The following is an 18,954-nucleotide window of genomic DNA, read 5'->3' as shown; positions in this document are numbered from 1 at the left end:
CTTTTGGCGTACTCACAAAGTGCTTGCTTCCGTTTCGTAGGAATCTTTGATGTCCACTTTTGTCGAAGAGTCATCTGCAAGGGAATGTGGGAGATGAGAGCGGTCAGTGCTGGGCTTGTCTGGAAGCACAGGAAGCTCAGGTGGCTTCTTGAATTTAAGCCAGGCATGGGCCAACTTCGACCCTTTTCCAGGTGTTTTGGACTTCAACTCCCAGCATGCCTAACAGCCTCAGGCCCTTTCCTTTTCCCCCTCCGCCGCTTAAGCGGCGGAGGGGGAAAAGGAAGGGGCCTGAGGCTGTTAGGCATGCTGGGAGTTGAAGTCCAAAACACCTGGAGAGGGGGCCAGGTGACCTTGAATTATCAACCTTTCGACTGGCAAGATTTTCTGCATCTGGCGGTTAACCCGCTGTGCTAAAGCCCGGCCTCTCAGTTGGCCAGGGAATCTGGCCTCAGTTGGCCTTTTATCACTTATTGTAAAGATAATAATAATAATATAATAATAATAAAACTTTATTTATACCCCGCCACCATCTCCCCAACGGGGACTCAGGGCGGCTTACATGGGGCCATGCCCAGGACAATACAATATAGCAAAATATAAAAACAACATATCATAATACAATTGAACAATACAATAAATAATAATGTACAGTACAACACAAAGTCAAAAAAGCAATATAACAGGGCGGGCCGCATGAACACTCAGTTAAAACTTGGGGTGAGAAAGAAATAAGAATAAAAACCACGGGGAACAAGGACATAAGATAGAGAAACAGTCTAGAGCAGGGGTCCTCAAACTTTTAAAGCAGAGGGCTGGTCCACAATCCTTCAGACTGTGGAGGGGCCGAATTATCATTTGGAAAAAAAACCCGAACAAATTCCTATGTACACTGCACATGTCTTATTTGTAGTGCAAAATAGCAACAACAATGAAAGAACAATACAATATTTAAAAATGAAAACAATTGTAACCAGCATAAACCTATCAGGATTTCAATGGGAAGTGTGGGCCTGCTTCTGGCCAATGAGATAGTCAAGTGAATTAGGATTGTTGTTGTTGTGTGCCTTCAAGTCATTTCAGACTTTGGGCGAGCCTAAGTCTAAAATTATTTATTTATTCATTTACTACATTTATTTATTACATTTATATCCTGCTCTTCTCACAATATATTATATTATTAGCATAGCACACTATTAGCATTATATATTACTATATTGAACTATACCACTATACTGTAATATTATATGTAATATATAACATATAATTACTATTATATGTAATATATAGCATATAATTAATATTATGTGGTATTATTATTAATAATATATTGTATAACATTATAATATTATTATCAATATTATATGTATATACAATATATTATGTAAAATGATATAAAATATTATATTATAAAACTGAGGGCGGGGGCCAGGTAAATGACCTTGAAGGGCTGCATCCGGCCCCCAGGCCTTAGTTTGGGGACCCCTGCACTATACTGTAATATTATATGTAATATATAACATATAATTAATATTATTATCTGGTTTTGTTTTGTTTTTTTTTCATGTCAGGAGCGACTTGAGAAACTGCAAGTCGCTTCTGGAGTGCAAGGACGTTGCCCCGGGGACACCCAGATGTTTTGATGTTTTTACTATCCTTGTGGGAGACTTCTCTCATGTCCCTGCATGGAGCTGGAGCTGATAGACGGAGCTCATCCGCGCTCTCCGTGGGTGGGATTCGAACCTGGCAGCTTGCAGATCAGCAGCCCAACCTTCAAGTCACAAGACTTTAACCCACTACTCCACCGGGGGCTCTGGTGATATTATTTGGTATGAGTATTATATTGTATAACATTATAATATTATTATCAATATTATATGTAAATACAATATATTATTAAAAATGATATAAAATATTATATTATAAAACTGAGGGCAGGGGCCAGGTAAATGACCTTGGAGGGCCGCATCCGGCCCCCAGGCCTTAGTTTGGGGACCCCTGGTCTAGAGGATAGATGTTGGGGGGAGTAACAAAAGAAGTGTATAACAGTTACTCTCCGAAAGCACACCGGAAGAGCCATGTTTTTAAATCTTTCCTAAAGGCTAAAAGAGTGGGGGCTTGCCTGATTTCAATGGGCAGTGAGTTCCACAAATGGGGGGCCACAGATAGTTGGCTTTGGCATCTCTCACTCCCCTATTTGGCTTCCTGGAAGTCAACCTACATTTCATAGGATGAAACTGGCAAAACCACCTCTGAGGATTCCTTGCCTGAGAAAATCCTATGAAACCCGTAGGATCACCGTAAGTCAACTGGTGACTTGAACAAACACAAGTTAAATATGTGAAAGGATGTCATAAGAAGGAGGAGGTCTGTTTTCTCCTACCCTGGAAACCATGACTCAATGGAGACATGGGTTCAAATGACAGGAAAGGAAATTCCAAACCTATCTTCCCCTATGAGCCCACGAGAACCTTAAGATCATCTGGAGAGGCCCTGCTCTCGGTCCCACCCGCCTCTCAGGCACGGCTGGTGGGGACGAGAGACAGGGCCTTCTCGGTGGTGGCTCCCCGGCTGTGGAACTCCCTCCCCAGTGACATTCGGCAGGCCCCATCCCTTTTGGGGTTCAGAAAAAAAACTGAAGACCTGGCTATGTATGCAGGCATTTGAAGAATAAGCATGTGTTGGCTTCGACGCGGTCTGAATTACGGCTCTTGTATAAGGTCTGGTGGATGAATGGCATAAGCACTTTGCATTGTTTTAAACTTTGTATATTGTATTTTATGACTGTTTTAACTGTTTTAACGTTTTAGTTCATTGTATATCAGTGTAACGGCATCAATTGCCACTTGTAAGCCGCCCTGAGTCCCCTCGGGTGAGAAGGGCGGGGTATAAATGATTGAAATAAATAAATAAATAAATAAATTCCACCTGAACATTAGGAAGAACTTCCTGACCATAAGGAGAGCTGTTCAACAGGGGAACTCTCTGCCTCGGAGCCCAGTTGAAGCTCCTTCCTTGGAGGCTCTTAAACAGAGGTTGGATGGCCGTCTGTCAGGGGTGCTTTGCTTGTGTTTTTCCACCATGGCAGAAGAGGGTTGGACTATAGTAAGTAAGTAACTTTATTTTTCTACTCCGCCACCACCTCCCGTCAGGGACTCGGGGTGGCTAACCAAACAAATACAACAGGTAAAACATATTACAATAAATAAACCACTATAAAATCGACCATAAAAACAATACACTACAATGATCATAAAACTCATTAAAAGCATAAAGTGAGTAAAGACAAAGTAAAATGGAATGAACCACCAGTTAATGGAGGGGGGTGGTATGGAGGGGACATCTGATGGCCCATGAGGTCTCTTCCAACTCTACTATTCTATGATTCTAAGGATTGTAAGGAATGTCAGGTAGGAAGGAAATGGCAAAGCTACCTTTTGAGTCTTCTTTGCCCAAGAAAGCCCTATGACATCCATGGATAACATGTGATTTGGAAACATACACACAGAATTAGCCTTTTTTAGTACAGATACGGCTTCCCAGCCTAGGATACTGTTTTTTGTCCCCCCCGCCCCCGACAACCCCAGGAACAGAACGCATCCCACGAGCATCTCTTACCGCTGTGCAGAGACAGGTGCCGGGTTGGCGTGGAGGCCCCATCGAATATTGCTCTGTCGAGGAAGTCAATGGTGGACTCCGTGTAAACAATATGGAAGACTTGGCTGAGGAGGGAGCAGAGTTCCTCTGCGGAGCCCTAGAGATGGAGGGAGCAGGTTGAGGGAAGAGTTAAGGGCAGCGAGAGGGCTTCTTCGACATGCAAGCCCCCATCCGCCGTACCAACCAGTTAAGACCAGGAAATGAGAAAAAAATAAATAAAGATCTTTAGGAGCATGTCTGTAACACTGGCCTCTTCTTCTGGCAGATGGTATAGGATAATAAAAACAAGAACAAATAGGGGGAGAAAGAGCTTTTATTCTAGAGCTGTGACTTTATTAAACTGTGATATAAGGGGTTGTGAAATAGCAACCAGAATGGGGAAAGATGGGTGCTTAGTTTTGTAATTTGTACATATATGTGATTGGGAGTAGCATTTCATTTCGTTGTACGATGTACAATGACAATAAAGTTATTCTATTTTTATACCTCTTACTGTCAGAAAGCTCTGCCTAATATTGAGCCATGAGAGAGTTCCTCTCTCCAAGGGCAAACCCGCTTAAGACCAGGAAATGAGCAAAATGGGAGATGTTTAGAACATTGCTCTTACTGCCAAGAAAGCTCTGGCAAATATTGACCCACGGCCACATTTTCAGACCCAAAACACACAAAACACCCAACTCAGCATGTGCCTCCTTTTTTTCCTTTTTACGCTTTGCACAGCTGCATGGTGGGGGAGGCAATATACACTGCATGGCAAGATGCTTTGGTGCAAACACACAAAGGCTGACAGATTTGAAGGAAGCCCAACTGCCGAGGCAGGACTGTCTCACCTTGCTCTCCGTGGCAAGGATCACCAGGCAGCAGGCCTCCACGGGCACCACCCCGCTCTCCGAGAGCGACCCGGTCGCCAGCCCCTTGGTGCTTTCGGCACAAAGGCTCTGGCTGGGGGAAATCCCGGGGTCCTGAGCTGAGAGAAACCAGAGGCCGTGAGCAAAACACCAGGAAGCAAGGCAGCTGCTGCATCACCCCATCTTTTCCCAAGTTGGGGACACAAGGGAGCTCATGCAAGCTAAAACCAATACAAATCAAAATCAGAAGCAGCCACACATACAGCACACTACAGCATGTACCATTTTGTCACACTTTAAGCAGAGGAGAAGCCTTCTTTTCCAACAAGAAATAACTCAGAAATTGCTTGGCTCTTTTATGTGTGTTTTTGGTTTTGCAGAAACAAGAAACAAAATTTTAAAAATGCTTTCTAGAAGATGCGAAGGGTGTTTTCACCATGTATTTAGAAGCACTTAGATCTATACACCCATATATTCTCAAGTCTAATGCGCCATCTAATGCACATCTTCATTTCCAAAACCCTGAAACCCAAAAAAGTATTTGCTGATTAATGCAATGTGCACTCTCTGTAATATGCCCATCACAGTAGCTTCCTGCTCGGAATTCCTTCTTTAAAAACAATTGTGTTGGAATGCCAAAGCTTTCAGCAATGGAAAAGAAACCTTGGGGTGCATCTATGCTGAGGAATGAATCCCCTTTAACTACCTTGGGTCAATGCTATGGAATCATGGGGGATGTTGTTTGACAAGGCCTTGAGCTTTCTCTGCCAAAGAGTGTGGATACCTCATCAAACTACAAATCCCAGGATTACATAGCACTGAGCTATGCCAATTAAATTACAGATGACGACCCTCAAATAGAAGCTCCAGGACTTCCAGAAGCATCTTCCCCCTTTGTGTTGTCTCAGCACTAAGATTACCCTATTACGCGAATGTAATGCACACCCTAATTTTGGCAAGGTAATTTAGCCAAAAAAAGGCGAGCGTTAGATTCAAGTAAATACTATATATTACTCTGGAGGTGAGCATGAGGCCTTCTGCCTGCACTCTACCCAGCCCTCAACTCCAATTTCTCAGACTCTTTCGGAGAAGCCGCCCACTCCTGCTGGTCCGGGCCTACCTGTTTTCAAGACCACCAAGTGCAGGGAGTCGTCCCGGATGTAGGAGACCGACGCGATGTCGTGGATGGGGACCCTGAGGATGATGTCTTCGCCGTCGCGCCACACCAGCTTCACGTTGTAAGCAGAGAGGCTGATCACGGCATCGTGCTCCTGGGTCAGCTGCCCTGGAAGTTGATGCGCCCGCTGAGGGGTCCCAAAAAAGAGCAAGGAGGTTATTTGGGGAATGAAGAGGAGGAAGAGAAATCATAAACAACCACAACTTTTCCAGTGGCAGAAAAAGCTACCGGCTGTTAGGAAATGTGGGAGCTGAAGTCCAAAACACCTGGAGGGCTAAAGTTTGCCCACTGTATGGAGTCTTATACTTTGTGATGCACAATTAGGTCAGAACACTTAGACATGTGGAAATAATAATAATGTTGTTGTTGTTGTTCTCTCTCTCTCTCCCTATCTATCTATATATATAAAAGGGTAATTAAATTTCGGCCTAGGACAAAACAACAAAACTACGCATCCCAGAAACACTAAACTTGGCAGCACAACCCCTCATCCATGCCTCTACGTTCATACAACAAAAAGCTCCAGCTACTCCAGAAAACAGCCAGGCTTTGAGACTGCAAGGCTATTCACTGCTACTCCACCTGGCCAACAAAGGATTCCCATAAGCCACAGCAACGCGTGGCCAGGCAAAGCTAGATATAAATATATATGTAAGTATACGCACGCACACACACACACACATATATATACATACACACACACATCACACGTTTATGTCTCAAGGTAACGTGAAGGTGAAGTGGTTCACAGCATTGAAAAAACAACTATTTAAAATCCACCACATACAAGTATTAAAATAGAATATTAAAATAAAAAACAGAATAAAATTAAAATAACTTGAGACACATGAAAATGTTAAAATAACAACAATAATACTTAATGTTAATTTGAGACAAAAACTTCCAGAAACCCCAGCCACCATCGACGTTTGAGAGTTATGTTTACCCCGCTAAAAATAACTTTTCCAAGCTCAAAGTAAGCCTCTCCCATTCCCTATTGAGAATTTTTGGTGGAAAAGAAATGAATAAAAAAGCGCAAAGAAGGGATGCATCGATACCATTTTTTAATCCAGCTATGACTGGCGATATCTGCAATGGTCAGGTTCTCCTTTGGAAGAGGTATTCTTTTAGTTTCATTGCACTTTATTTTCTGAGCACATACATGGATTTGCTCAGACTCCAACATTATCTATCAGGTGGTTACCCTATTCCAGAACTCGCAAGCCTAATTTGGAATAACTAGAATTCAGAGAGCGGTCACACACCTTTGCATTGTCTATTAAATGCAGTACTTCCGTTCGGCTGGAGGGATTCAGGTACCCTGGAACAGATGTCAACTGGCCTAAATACTGGACAGAAACAGAAATGGGCATTACACATGATGTGCACACACTAAAGCAAAGAGTATTGCCATCTTCCAAGTGTGAAACTTAAATTACATCACGGGGTATGTCTCTTTCTTTTGGAGTATGGCAATGAATCTGCACTGATTCCTAGAGACATTTTAAACACATATGTAGATGTGCTGTATTTTTTTTTTGTCCCTCAGTTTGCAAAGTCTATGTGGATACCATTTTGGAAAGAAACATTTGGTACCAGAAGTAGAAATGACATGGAAAGAAGAAATAGGGATTTTGGGATAAGGAGTGCTCAAGCTGTGGTAGCTTATTGATGTTAGGACCAAAGATGCTTCAAGTAGATGAATAAAATAAAATCTAACAGAAAGAAAAGCATCCTCGATCCAAACCAGAATTGCAAAGGTACCAGCTGGATGTATTATTAACAATTTCTTTTTACTGTTTACATGATTTTAACTCCATCATGTTGCTTTTATTGTATGCTGTCCTGGAGAAAGGAAGGATAGAAATACCTAAATAAACAAGCAAATGGGATCTGTTTATACTAGTAGCGTGGCTCATTCAAACCTCTGGACTTCGCTGCACTACAGCTCCCAAAAGCCCAAGCTACTATTGCTAATGGCGAAGAATGCTCGATGTTGCAGTCCAGGCATGGGCCAACTTGGGCCCTCCCTCCAGGTGTTTTGGACTTCAACTCCCATAGTTCCTAACAGCCGGTAGGCTGTTAGGAACTGTGGGAGTTGAAGTCCAAAACACCTGGAGGGAGGGCCCAAGTTGGCCCATGCCTGCACCCAGACATTCCCTCTGTGCCTATTTATTTATTTATTATTTATTTACATCACTTTTATCCTGCCTTTCTCTCCGAGGAGACTCAAAGCGGCTTACAGTAAATAGGCAAAAATTCAATGCCTAAAAACAATGTAAAAACAACAATTCATATAAAACAATCTACAAAACAACAGTTCATATAAAACAGACACCATTACAAAATAAAATCACATTATATAAAATTTTAAGAATGTCCAAGATTAAAATCCATTCATCCAGAATCCTCAAGTCTTCGTACAGGTCATGTAAAGTCCATGTTCCTATTCATTAAAAGCTTGTGTGCACAGCCATGTCTTTAAGGCTTTCCTGAAGCCTAGGAGAGTTGGTATCTGCCGTAAGTTGCTGGGGAGGGTGTTCCACAGCCGAGGAGCCACCACCGAGAAGGCCCTGTCCCTCGTTCCCACCAGCCTTACCTGCGAGGCTGGTGGGACCGAGAGCAGGGCCCCCCCCGATGATCTAAGAGTGCTAGAAGGCTCATAGGGGGAAATACGTTCGGACAGATAAGATGGGCCAGAACCATTTAGGACTTTGTAGGTCAAAACCAGCACTTTGAATTGGGCTCGGTAGCATATCGGCAGCCAGTGGAGCTGGCTCAGCATGGGAGTAGTACGCTCCCTGTAAGCCGCTCCTGTTATTAGTCTGGCTGCCGCCCGTTGTACTAGTTGGAGCTTCCGAGCCAGCTTCAAGGCAGCCCCACATAGAGCGCTCTCGATATACAAGTCTGGATGTTCCTACGCTTCCCACAGGTTTACCTTCACTTCCTTCTCGATGTAGTCGTTCAGGAGGATGTCGGGCTCCACCCGGTCGGGCAGGGAGAGCGGCACAGTGTGGAGGGGCCTTCGTTCGGTCACCTTTTCCTGGGCCTTCTTATCCCGGCCCTTTTCGCCCTTCAGGAAGACACGCTTGAAAGGGGACACGATTCCAGGCTGCGGGGAGAAAGAAAGAGGAGTTATTACAGGGTCTTTTATGCCCACCTTATTTTAAGCTCCCACAGAATGACCTCGGCTGCTCCGAAGCAAAGGACTGTCAAATAACAATAAAACACGACGTGCTTTTCAAAGAGAGAGGGCATTTGTCCAACAGAGCACTGTGTTCCCACCTTCAATGAGGTTAACAACCATTGTATTAATTGCAGCCACTTCGTCAGTGTTCGTTCTCTTTTTGGAAAGGCTCATTCTTCTTGCTCCTATAAATTTCCCCAAATGAATTGCTGGTCCTTTGCCAGACACAGGAGACCTACTCAGGGTGCACTTTTTTTTTTGGAAGAAAAATGTTATTGTTGTTGTTATTACAGTAGAGTCTCACTTATCCAACATAAACGGGCCGGCAGAACGTTGCATAAGCAAATATGTTGGATAATAAGGAGAGATTAAGAAAAAGCCTGTTAAACATCAAAATAGGTTATGATTTTACAAATTAAGCACCAAAACATCATGTTATCCAACACATTTGACAGAAAAAGTGGTTCAATATGCAGTAATGTTATGTTTTAATTACCGGATTTACAAAATTAGCACCAAAATATCATGTTATATTGACTACAAAACATTGACTACAAAAATGCGTTGGATAATCCAGAACGTTGGATAAGCGAGTGTTGGATAAGTGAGACTCTACTGTATTCTTATTCTTCTTATTATTATTGTATGGCACAGCAAACAAGATAGATATGCTGGATTTTGTATCACAAAATCACAAGTCGAACACTTCCCAAGTGTCTAGGACTGTGTGATGTGTGTTGTTATTATTATTATTATTTGAGAAAAAGTTACAGTTATATAAACATATTCTATACATTTCCCACTCTTTTATTTACATTCACTCCTGTGCTCCCCTTCTCCAGAGCCTCTCTTCTTCTGAAGTCCCACGAAAAGTTCAATTCTTCATTTGGAGGTAAATTCCCGTCTTCTTTTTCCAATAATTTTTCTAGAAATTTTCTCCAAATACTTTCAAAGTCATTTCCCCCCATAATCCCTTCTTTACGTTTAAATTTGATGTTAGCTTGTCATTCAGTGCCATTTTCCAAACTTCTTTATGCCATTCATTAATTTGTATTTTCATTTCTCCTTTCCAATATTTTGCAATTTGTAATCTAGCTGCTGTTAATAGTATGTCTATTATTTTTTCCCCTCTTATCTTTCTCATCCTCTTTTTTAATTAAAAGTAATATATTCACTGGATTCCTTCTAATTTTTATATTGTCTATTTCTCTTATAACCAATTCCCAAAAATCTTTTACAGATTTACAATCCCACCATATATGCAGGGTGCATCTGTAGTATAGAATCAATGCAGTTTGACACCACTTTACCTGCCCTGTCTCAATGTTATTGAGTCAAGGGAGCTGTAGATTGGTGAGGCACCAGCACTCTTTGTCAGAGAAGGTTTAAAAGCTTGCAAAACTACAGTGGTATCTATGTGGTATCAAATCATATTAATTTTATGGGCCAGATTCACCCCCAGAAGAATACCGATGGCAGGTTACTTTCCTGAAACAATACAGAGAAGGGATCCCCCAAAGTACAAAGGCAAGAGGCTACTATAAACAGAAATATAATCCAATAATATAAACTATAATAGTTTTTCTCTCATACGTACATATATATATATATATATATATATATATATATATACATATATATATATGTGTGTGTGTGTGTGTGTGTGTGCACACACACACATGCTCTATTCATAGAACATTCAATGTGCTGTCAAGGACTGTAGAGGTTCAAAACATACTAAATGATTCAAAATACATGTCTCTAAACCAAAATCATCCTTATATATGAAAGGCAAGAATTCCTAAAGCAGAATCCAAAAGAATATAATCAATGTGTTACATATACACATACTCATAGAAAGCTTAACTCTTATGCACAGGGTTTGTGATTTCAATGACATCCAGAGTTCATGTTCCACATGGAGGACTGTGTAAATCACCGATTGTAAATCCAAACCTCTATGTCCAAGTTTGTAAATCCTTTTTGAATCCAAAATTTTAAACAAATCCACAATCAAACAAAACCTCTACAATCCTTGTCAGCACATTGAATGTTCTATGAATATAGCATATATATAAATACTGTATTATAGTTTATATTATTGGATAATATTTCTGTTTATAGTGGCCTCTTGCCTTTGTACTTTCCCGAAACCTCAATCCCACAAACCCCAAATTGTAGAGGGATCCTGTATCTCTTGCAGACAGCATCCCCGTAAATTGTGGGACATCCCCATGGACCAGCAGATATTTCTCAGGAATCCAAGGAAAATGAAGGCTAGTTATATGGCTGTTAAAAGAATACAAAGATCCCCATTCTAGCTCCCGGTCTTTCCAGTTTTGGTGCTTTGCATTCCCCAAACACCAGGCACTTCCAACTTCTCCAAAGGACTCCTATGAATTACAGAAATAGTCAAGCTTTCCGAACAGCCACTGACCCAATCCGTAGCCAGGAGGAGCTTTGCAAATCAACACCAGCGCTTTGAACTGCGTCCAAAGAAAGGGCTGGCAGCCGATCCAACTGGCAACTCTCAAGCTCCGTGAGAGCAGAATGGCAATCCCATTCCATTAAAACACTTTGAAAACATATTGAGATACAGCAAAAGGGAGAAACCCATACACCAAAAGAAGACCTAATGCCAAAGTAGGTTCAGAGCCAAAGAAACAGTTAAAGACTGGATCTCACTTTGAGAAAAAGGTGGGATATAAATTCAATAAATAAAGTAAATAAGACGACACACGAAAACCCTTAACTAGGCCAAGATAAGCAACTGGATATCTCAACTCTTTACAATTCATCCAAAGGAGCAACTATTTTGATTGGAAAAGGGAAGGAGATCTTGAGCTGGAAGAGATGCAGCCACAGGAATGGAAGGCCTTGACCAACTCCTACCTCACTGTCCATGGAGTACCCAAGGCTTTTTTGGGGGGTGGATGTCATTACAAAGGATGGTCCCAGCTCCACTGAGATCTGCCGTTCTTCCCTGGTGAAACACTACTGATCTACGGCGAGTTGTTGAGGAGCGGCTGCCATTTGCAAAGGCTGAGGCAGGCGTGGTGGCGTTTGCGCTCTTGAGAAAGAGTGAGAACAGGATGCAGGAGACCACAGCTTCCTCCTGCCCAGCGAGAGAGAACCCTTAAGCAAGAAGGCAGTGAGAGGGACAGCTGTTGACAAAAAGGAACCGGAAAGTCTCTGGGGAGGCGAGGGAGACGGAAGGCTCCCCTGACACAAGGCCCTCAAGGCACCAAGGTGGCTTTTGCAAGGAGCTACACAGGTCCAAGTGCACTTTGGATGCATCTGTCCTCATCGTGGAGGAAGAAAAGAGGAATCATTGCGGCCTGGAAGCAGAAGAAAGGCCCTCCCTCAGTCCCAAATGGCACTGCCCTGCCCCAGAAGGAGAAGGGAAGACAGGCACCCAGAAGCAGCTGAAAGACCAACTGCCATTGCCCTAGTCTTGGAGGGAGAGGAGAATATTCAGGCATAACTCCATCATGCCTAGGCCCGTAAGCAGAAGAAAGGTCCTCCCTTGGTCCCAAGTCCTAGGGAGGAGGGAGCAAGCTTGTTTTCTGCTGCCCTGCAGACTAGGACGCGGAACAATGGCTTCAAACTACAGGAAAGGAGATTCCACCTGAACATCAGGAAGAACTTCCTCACTGTGAGAGCTGTTCAACAGTGGAACTCTCTCCCCGGGGCTGTGGTGGAGGCTCCTTCTTTGGAGGCTTTTAAGCAGAGGCTGGATGGCCATCTGTCAGGGGTGCTTTGAACGCGATTTCCTGCTACTTGGCTGGGGGTTGGACTGGATAGCCCATGAGGTCTCTTCCAACTATTCTATGATTCTATGATTCTATGCCACTGTGCTGTTTTTAGTACTGTTTGCTGCTTTGAGTCTCTGTTAAGAGATAAAAAAGAAGCTTATAAATAAAAACAATAACAGTCCCAGAAGCAAATGAAAGGCCTTTCCTCCATTCCAACTGCCATTGCCTTGGTCTCAAAGGGAGAAAAGAAAAACTATGATGTCAAGGTCCAGAAGCAAATAAAGGACCCTCCTTCGATCCCAACTGCCATTGCCCTCAAAGAAAGCAAGCAAAAAGAAGTTTCTTCTGGACTTTCCCCTTCCACACTGCCGTTCCCTTTTCCTTTTGTGTTGTGTATGAATTAGATTGGAATTCCAAGAGCAATAAACTGTTTTATTGTTCTTTTACTTTACTATGTACAGCAATGTTGCTATATAGGTACTGGTGATCACACTAGCACTCATGAACATGTATGACATATTAGAGAAGACTTCACCAAAGGTACTCTGAAACTCCTTGATCAATCATAGGACTATAAAGTTGGAAAAGACCGCAATGGCTATCTAGTCCAATTGTGAAGGAAAACACAGATATAATACTCACAGAAGTTTGGAGTGGTCCTATTACTTCCCTGCACACTGTGTTCCTGTTGATGCAGCTTACAAGTGAATTGGCTTCTTTGGTCATCATGCTGTTGACTTGCATTTAGTTTGTAGCCTATCAAGTTCACCAGATCCTTTCCACACATCCCATGGTTTCATTTTCCTGCTTACATTTATCCCTGATGATATTCACTCTGCTACTGAAGTTAATGGCATCTTTGATCTTGTTCTCTAGCTATCTCTCCTAATTTGGTGCTGTTTGTAAACTGGATAAGCATGCTGCATACTATTCCCCATCTCCATGTTAAGGAAGCTCTAGCAGAGCCTCTGAAGTAACGGAGTTGTTTGAGGCCGGCTCTGGCCCAGCTCTTATGCAACCCTCTCCGGAGATCCAACATTCCAGGAGTCGTCTTCCAGAGATTCCCGGCTGCCACATAAGCACCATGCTATCCTTGCACACAGAGGAGGCTTGTGAAATAATTTCTGTGGGTGGGGTGCAAGCAAACATACTGAGGCCTTTTGGGTTGCAGCAGCCAAGGGAGGTGATAAATCTGACCAGCCTAGAAAATGCAAAGATGGGAGAGAAGTCAGAGGTGCCATTGCCAAGGAGAGGGCTGTGGATTGTAAACACCTTCTGGGACGTAAGGTAGAAATTCTCCATGTCCCTATTTGTCCAGCCTCACAATCTGGAACATCTGGCAAAGGAGGGTCAGTTTCCCCTCCTTAGTGCCCACAGAAGTACAACAGGGCACCCAAATCTGAAAACTTCCTAACACAGCACTGAGAAATGATAAACATCCATTCCTGACACGATTTCAAGAAGACACGTGTGAGTGCTTGGGGTGCTTTCTGTGTAGGAATGGCAGGGCTTTCGCACTTTGCTTTCTCTGCTTTCAGGCAAAATATTATACCACCTTTAAAAAAATTGGGGTAAGGTAAGGTTTGGGAGATTTATAAGGGCTCTGGAGGGCAGAAGTAGCCTGCAGACTGCACTTTGCCCACCCCTGATTTAAAAGATGGCTGCAATACACAAGAGAAAAATATACATATTTATCGCAAAAATGGCAGATATCTAAAAGAAGAGACCTGGATTGGCTTGGAGAAGGGAAGGCACATAATAGCCTCTTCTTAGAGAGTAAAACAAGACGACGGCAAAGCTGCAAGTGGAGCTTGATGGCACAAAAGCCCAGGAGCAGATGTGGCAGTCAATGAGAGAAACACGGACAGAGCAAAATCTTTTGGCTCATTATAAACTGAATGAGATAATAATAATAATAATAACAACAACAATAACTTTATTTTTATATCCCACTACCATCTCCCCACGAGGACTCGGGGCAGCTTACATAGGGCAAGCCCCGACAACACAATTAAGATAAAATGAACAAAAAATACATAATACAAATTCACAGTATAAAAATAGAATAAAAACAACAATATAGGATAAAATAACAATATTATAATAATTAATAAGGGTTGTTGTATGTATTCCGGGCTGTATGCCCATGTTCCAGAAGTATTCTCTTCTGACATTTCGCCCACATCTATGGCAGGCATCCTCAAAGGTTGTGAGGCATGGAGAAACTAGGCAAGGAAGGTTAATATATATCTGTGGAGAGTCCAGGGTGTGAGAAGAGTTCGTCAGTTGGAAGCCAGCATGAATGTTGCAGTTAATCACCTTAATTAGCATTGGAAAGGCTATTATTATTGATATTATTATCTGGAATTAATAATATCAACCGGCAACCAGACACAATTTCTGTTGTCTTCATGGGTGGGTAGACTAAAGCAGCAGTACAGAACAGGATGATAACTAATGTGCGTAATGAAAAGTAAAACGATCCATCCTCAACAATCCAGAAGTAATTTCTCTTCTTTTCAGATGAGAAGCTAACTTATCTAGACTGCAACTGCTGAAAATTAGCATTATAATTATAATTGCGGAAAGGGTTTCCGAGCAGCACAGGCCTTTACATTGACTTCAACTTATGGCAACCCTATGAAGAAGGGGCCTGCCCTCAACACTCCTGCTCAGGTCTTATGAATGCAAGGATCCTTGATTGACTTTATCCATCTATAACAACGCCTTTCACTTTTCCTGATGTCTTCTACCTTTCCAGGCATTTCTAGCCTTTCCTAGGGAGGCATGCCTTCTCATATGTGAGGGCCAAAGTACAGCAGCTTTGGCTTAGCTTCCAGGAAAGTAAGTCTCAGGCTTGATTTGCTCTGGGATTCACTGACTTATCTTTCTGACACAATGTGAGCAAAGCTCTCCTCCAGCATTGATTTCAAAGGAGTTCATTGTCTTCCTATCAGCTTTCTTCATTGTCCAGTTTTCACAGCCGTACTTAAAAATGGCAAATAATGTATGGCCCAACTTCAGATTTCAATTATACATCTTTACATGCTGCTGCACGTGATGCTCAAATCCATGTTACTACGCTCTGGAAGCAATTTACAGGAAGGCAATTCTCATCACTCTTCCATATACAGGAGAAATGCAACTTAGAATGGCATAATGCAATAGGGTGTTTTTAATAACAGCAATGATGAAACTGTTAATGATTTCTTGCAATGTCATGAGGAATGGTAGAAAATGCCTTTCCACAATGGGAATGGCATGCTTTACCGCTTCTCCAGACAGAAGCCTAGTCTTGGCAATGGAACAGACTCCCAGGGAGGCACAAGGGGCCTTCATTACATGCGCCATATTGCAAGGCGAGGATAATCGCTACTCCGCTTTTCCATTAGCCTGATTTGGATGCTAATCCTCTTTGAAGGGCATTACAGATGAAGATTTCAGTGGTATTTGCTAGCCTGCAGGTCTCTGTCTTACAAATCCAATATATTTAACTAAAGCCCCAGACTTCTTACGAAAAGGATATGCCAATATTGATGTCTCCAAGTTCTCCTCTGACCAAACATCATTATTTTCCACCCTCCCTCCCTCTTCATGTCCCCCCACTTCTGAAGCATCTTCTCTGAACCAGAATGGATTTTCAGTAGCTTCTGCTAAGCTTTCACCATACCCATTCTCTGCTGTGGCCCCTCTCTTCACACACACAGCCTCATAACTTCAGGTCTGTTCCCACATACAGTATCTGGGCATATTATGCAAAATGCATAGCTAAGTTTTATTCCACAGAAAAAAAGCACTCCAAAAGAAACTTCACAGGTACGTCGTGTAGATGGCGAAAACATGAACCCAGGGCCCCCTACAAATGCAGCAAATCCTATGCTCCTTCCTCTCTGCACCTGGGAAGAAACTGCCTTCTAAGGCTGGTAAAAGACACCCTCATTCGTTCTTTTTAAAAAGTTGACAGTCTAGACTTTTCAAAACTCTTTTTTCTAAGATAATAATAAATATGTTGTCGAAGGCTTTCATGGCTGGAATCACAGGGTTGTGGTGTGTTTTCCGGGCTGTCTGTCCATGTTCCAGAAGTATTCTCTCCTGACGTTCCGCCCACATCTATGGCAGACATCCTCAGAGGTTTGAGGTAATACCTCACAACCTCTGAGGATGCCTGCCATAGATGTAGGCGAAACGTCAGGAGAGAATGCTTCTGGAACATGGCCATACAGCCCGGAAAACACACCACAACCCTGTAATAATAAATTGAGGAAAAGGAGGAGGAGAGGGGGAAAGAATGCTATTGAACACTGCAAATGTTTGTTTGCAAGTTTTTAAAAATCATGTCCCTGTGCTTCAGTTGCATTGCAATGCACAAAACCGCAAGAAATAAAGTAAAATAGCAACCAACCACAACGACATCCTCACACTGACCATTCTGTACTGACGCAGCCTTCCAGGGCAGACAGTGAGGCCTGATGCAAGGCAGTTTTATTTTTTGAACAAACAAAGGTTTCTCCACCCTTCAATGTGTTTACTTTGGAGAGGAGGAACCAAGTCTGAGAAGCTGGGTTTGGAAGGAGGAGAAGAAAACCCCTGAGTAATTCCTTGCTTGGTGAGCAGAACTGGGATGCCACTGATGATCAGACACAATCTGGGATCCTCCAAGGAACCCATGTACGTGTCCAATGGAAGAAGTGGGTCATACCCTCTAACAAGGTTAAAAAGAAAGGGAAAAAGAGAGAGTTTTGCAAACAACAGCCTATCTTCCTGGAGTGCTTAGCTCCACAAATAGACAGACCTGGCTCTCAAGATAATGGCTTGGCTGGAATTTTATTTGTTTTTCTAATCCTAACAATGCAGAGATCTCCAATTTAAACCAGACCTGGAATGAAGATTAGAAGCCTCTTTTGTTTCCATCATTTGTGGATGAAAGAAAACAGTTGTTCACAACTCACTTTCCAAACTGGAAAGTGGACAAAGATGGCTTCTTAGCTGGATCAACAAATACTGTTGTTGCATGGCTTCAAGTCATTTCTGACTTACGGCAACCCAAAGGCCAGGACGGCCTCCAAGAGCACGAAATACTTTGAGGTTTGAGCATTTCCAAATCAAGCAAAAACCAAGCAAGATTGGCAACCAGAAGTTCTCCAGCTGTTTTTTGGGGACAATGGACAGATACTTTAAACAACTCTGCTTCATGTGGAAACCAGACATCACAGTACAAAGCACAAAGAAGGCTAAACCTGACTTTGGTGCATCTACCCTGGAGAATGAATGCATCAACCCCACTTTATTTGCCATGGTGCATGGTGATGGGATCCTGAGAGTTGTCATTTGCAGAGGATTTTGGCCAGAGAAGAAGGTGAAAGATCTATTTAAAATGTTTGTATTAATATGTTTTTTTTATTTTCAATTTACATATTCATAAAAAAATGAAAAAAATCTATACACACATATATATACATGAACCAATACAATACTTTCTAACATCTATACAATAGTCATATTTGGTTTTACTCTCTGCTCCTCCCACCCTTCACATTTTAGTCACTTCCCCTCCCTTGGCTTGGAGACATTCATATATAATTCTGTTCTTTCTTCCTTTTACATTGCTTTTCTATTCCTTCTGGTCTGATATTATTTATACATCCCTAACACTGATTCTAACAGGTTAAATTACAAATCCTTCTAAAAAATACCTTTTGAACCGACAGCTTCCTAGGATCCATAGCCTAGAGCCATGGCAGTCAAAGCGGTGTCAAAGTATATTAAATTCTACGATACAGACACATCTTTAGGGGTGCAGTGGGAACCTCATACACAGAGATGCTCAAGGCAAACAAAACCAAAGCCTTGGCTGCCTGCTGAAGGCAGGAAAGAGAAAGCGGAAGCCCAAACAGACGGCATTAACCATGGCTCAGTAAGCCGGGTCGCCTCAAGGTCTCTGCTATTTGCCTCTGCGTTTTTGGAAGATGAAGAGGAGCCATCATTCCTTCTGCTGTCTGTCTGGTGAGGTTTCGCAGACACCTGGCAGAGAGACAACTGAGCAAAACAGGAGCCCCAAATCTCCTATAACAGCTAGAACAGAATTATTCAAATAAGAAGCACTGAAGTTTTCGCAGACAAGTAAATCCTTGGCTATTTAGGGTGAATTTTTTTTCAAAAATATATTTGAGCCTATAAACTAAGCTTTACTCACTCTTCCACTCTATAGGGTTGCATGACACCAAACGGACCACTTGACGCTCAGGCCAATGACAAAAGGCAACACAAAGTGTTGGGTCAGCTTTGTCAGGGGAGAGAAGTCCACTCTCCCTCCATTAGCGGTACCAGGGACTA

General features: G+C 42.5%; 1 protein-coding gene across 2 annotated transcripts in view; it reads right to left on the bottom strand.

The window, feature by feature from the left end:
* Window positions 1–18,954, bottom strand: part of ccm2 (CCM2 scaffold protein) — a 40,763-nt gene that overhangs the window by 10,032 nt on the left and 11,777 nt on the right. The window contains exons 1-7 of one of the 2 annotated variants that reach the window (XM_062984416.1): window positions 11,759–11,908; window positions 8,618–8,791; window positions 6,945–7,028; window positions 5,623–5,806; window positions 4,485–4,621; window positions 3,616–3,751; window positions 17–74 (exon numbers count right to left, since the gene is read on the bottom strand). In XM_062984416.1, the coding sequence (XP_062840486.1) occupies window positions 17–74; window positions 3,616–3,751; window positions 4,485–4,621; window positions 5,623–5,806; window positions 6,945–7,028; window positions 8,618–8,791; window positions 11,759–11,806 (821 nt within the window). In that variant the 5' untranslated portion in view covers window positions 11,807–11,908. Of the gene's footprint in view, window positions 1–16; window positions 75–3,615; window positions 3,752–4,484; window positions 4,622–5,622; window positions 5,807–6,944; window positions 7,029–8,617; window positions 8,792–11,758; window positions 11,909–18,954 lie in introns of those variants that run through there. The other variant, XM_062984417.1, reaches the window with a different exon arrangement.

This window comes from Anolis carolinensis, chromosome 6 (assembly GCF_035594765.1).
Source record: "Anolis carolinensis isolate JA03-04 chromosome 6, rAnoCar3.1.pri, whole genome shotgun sequence".
Taxonomy (NCBI): Eukaryota; Metazoa; Chordata; class Lepidosauria; order Squamata; family Dactyloidae; genus Anolis; species Anolis carolinensis.
This window is presented reverse-complemented; position numbering and strand designations above follow the sequence as displayed.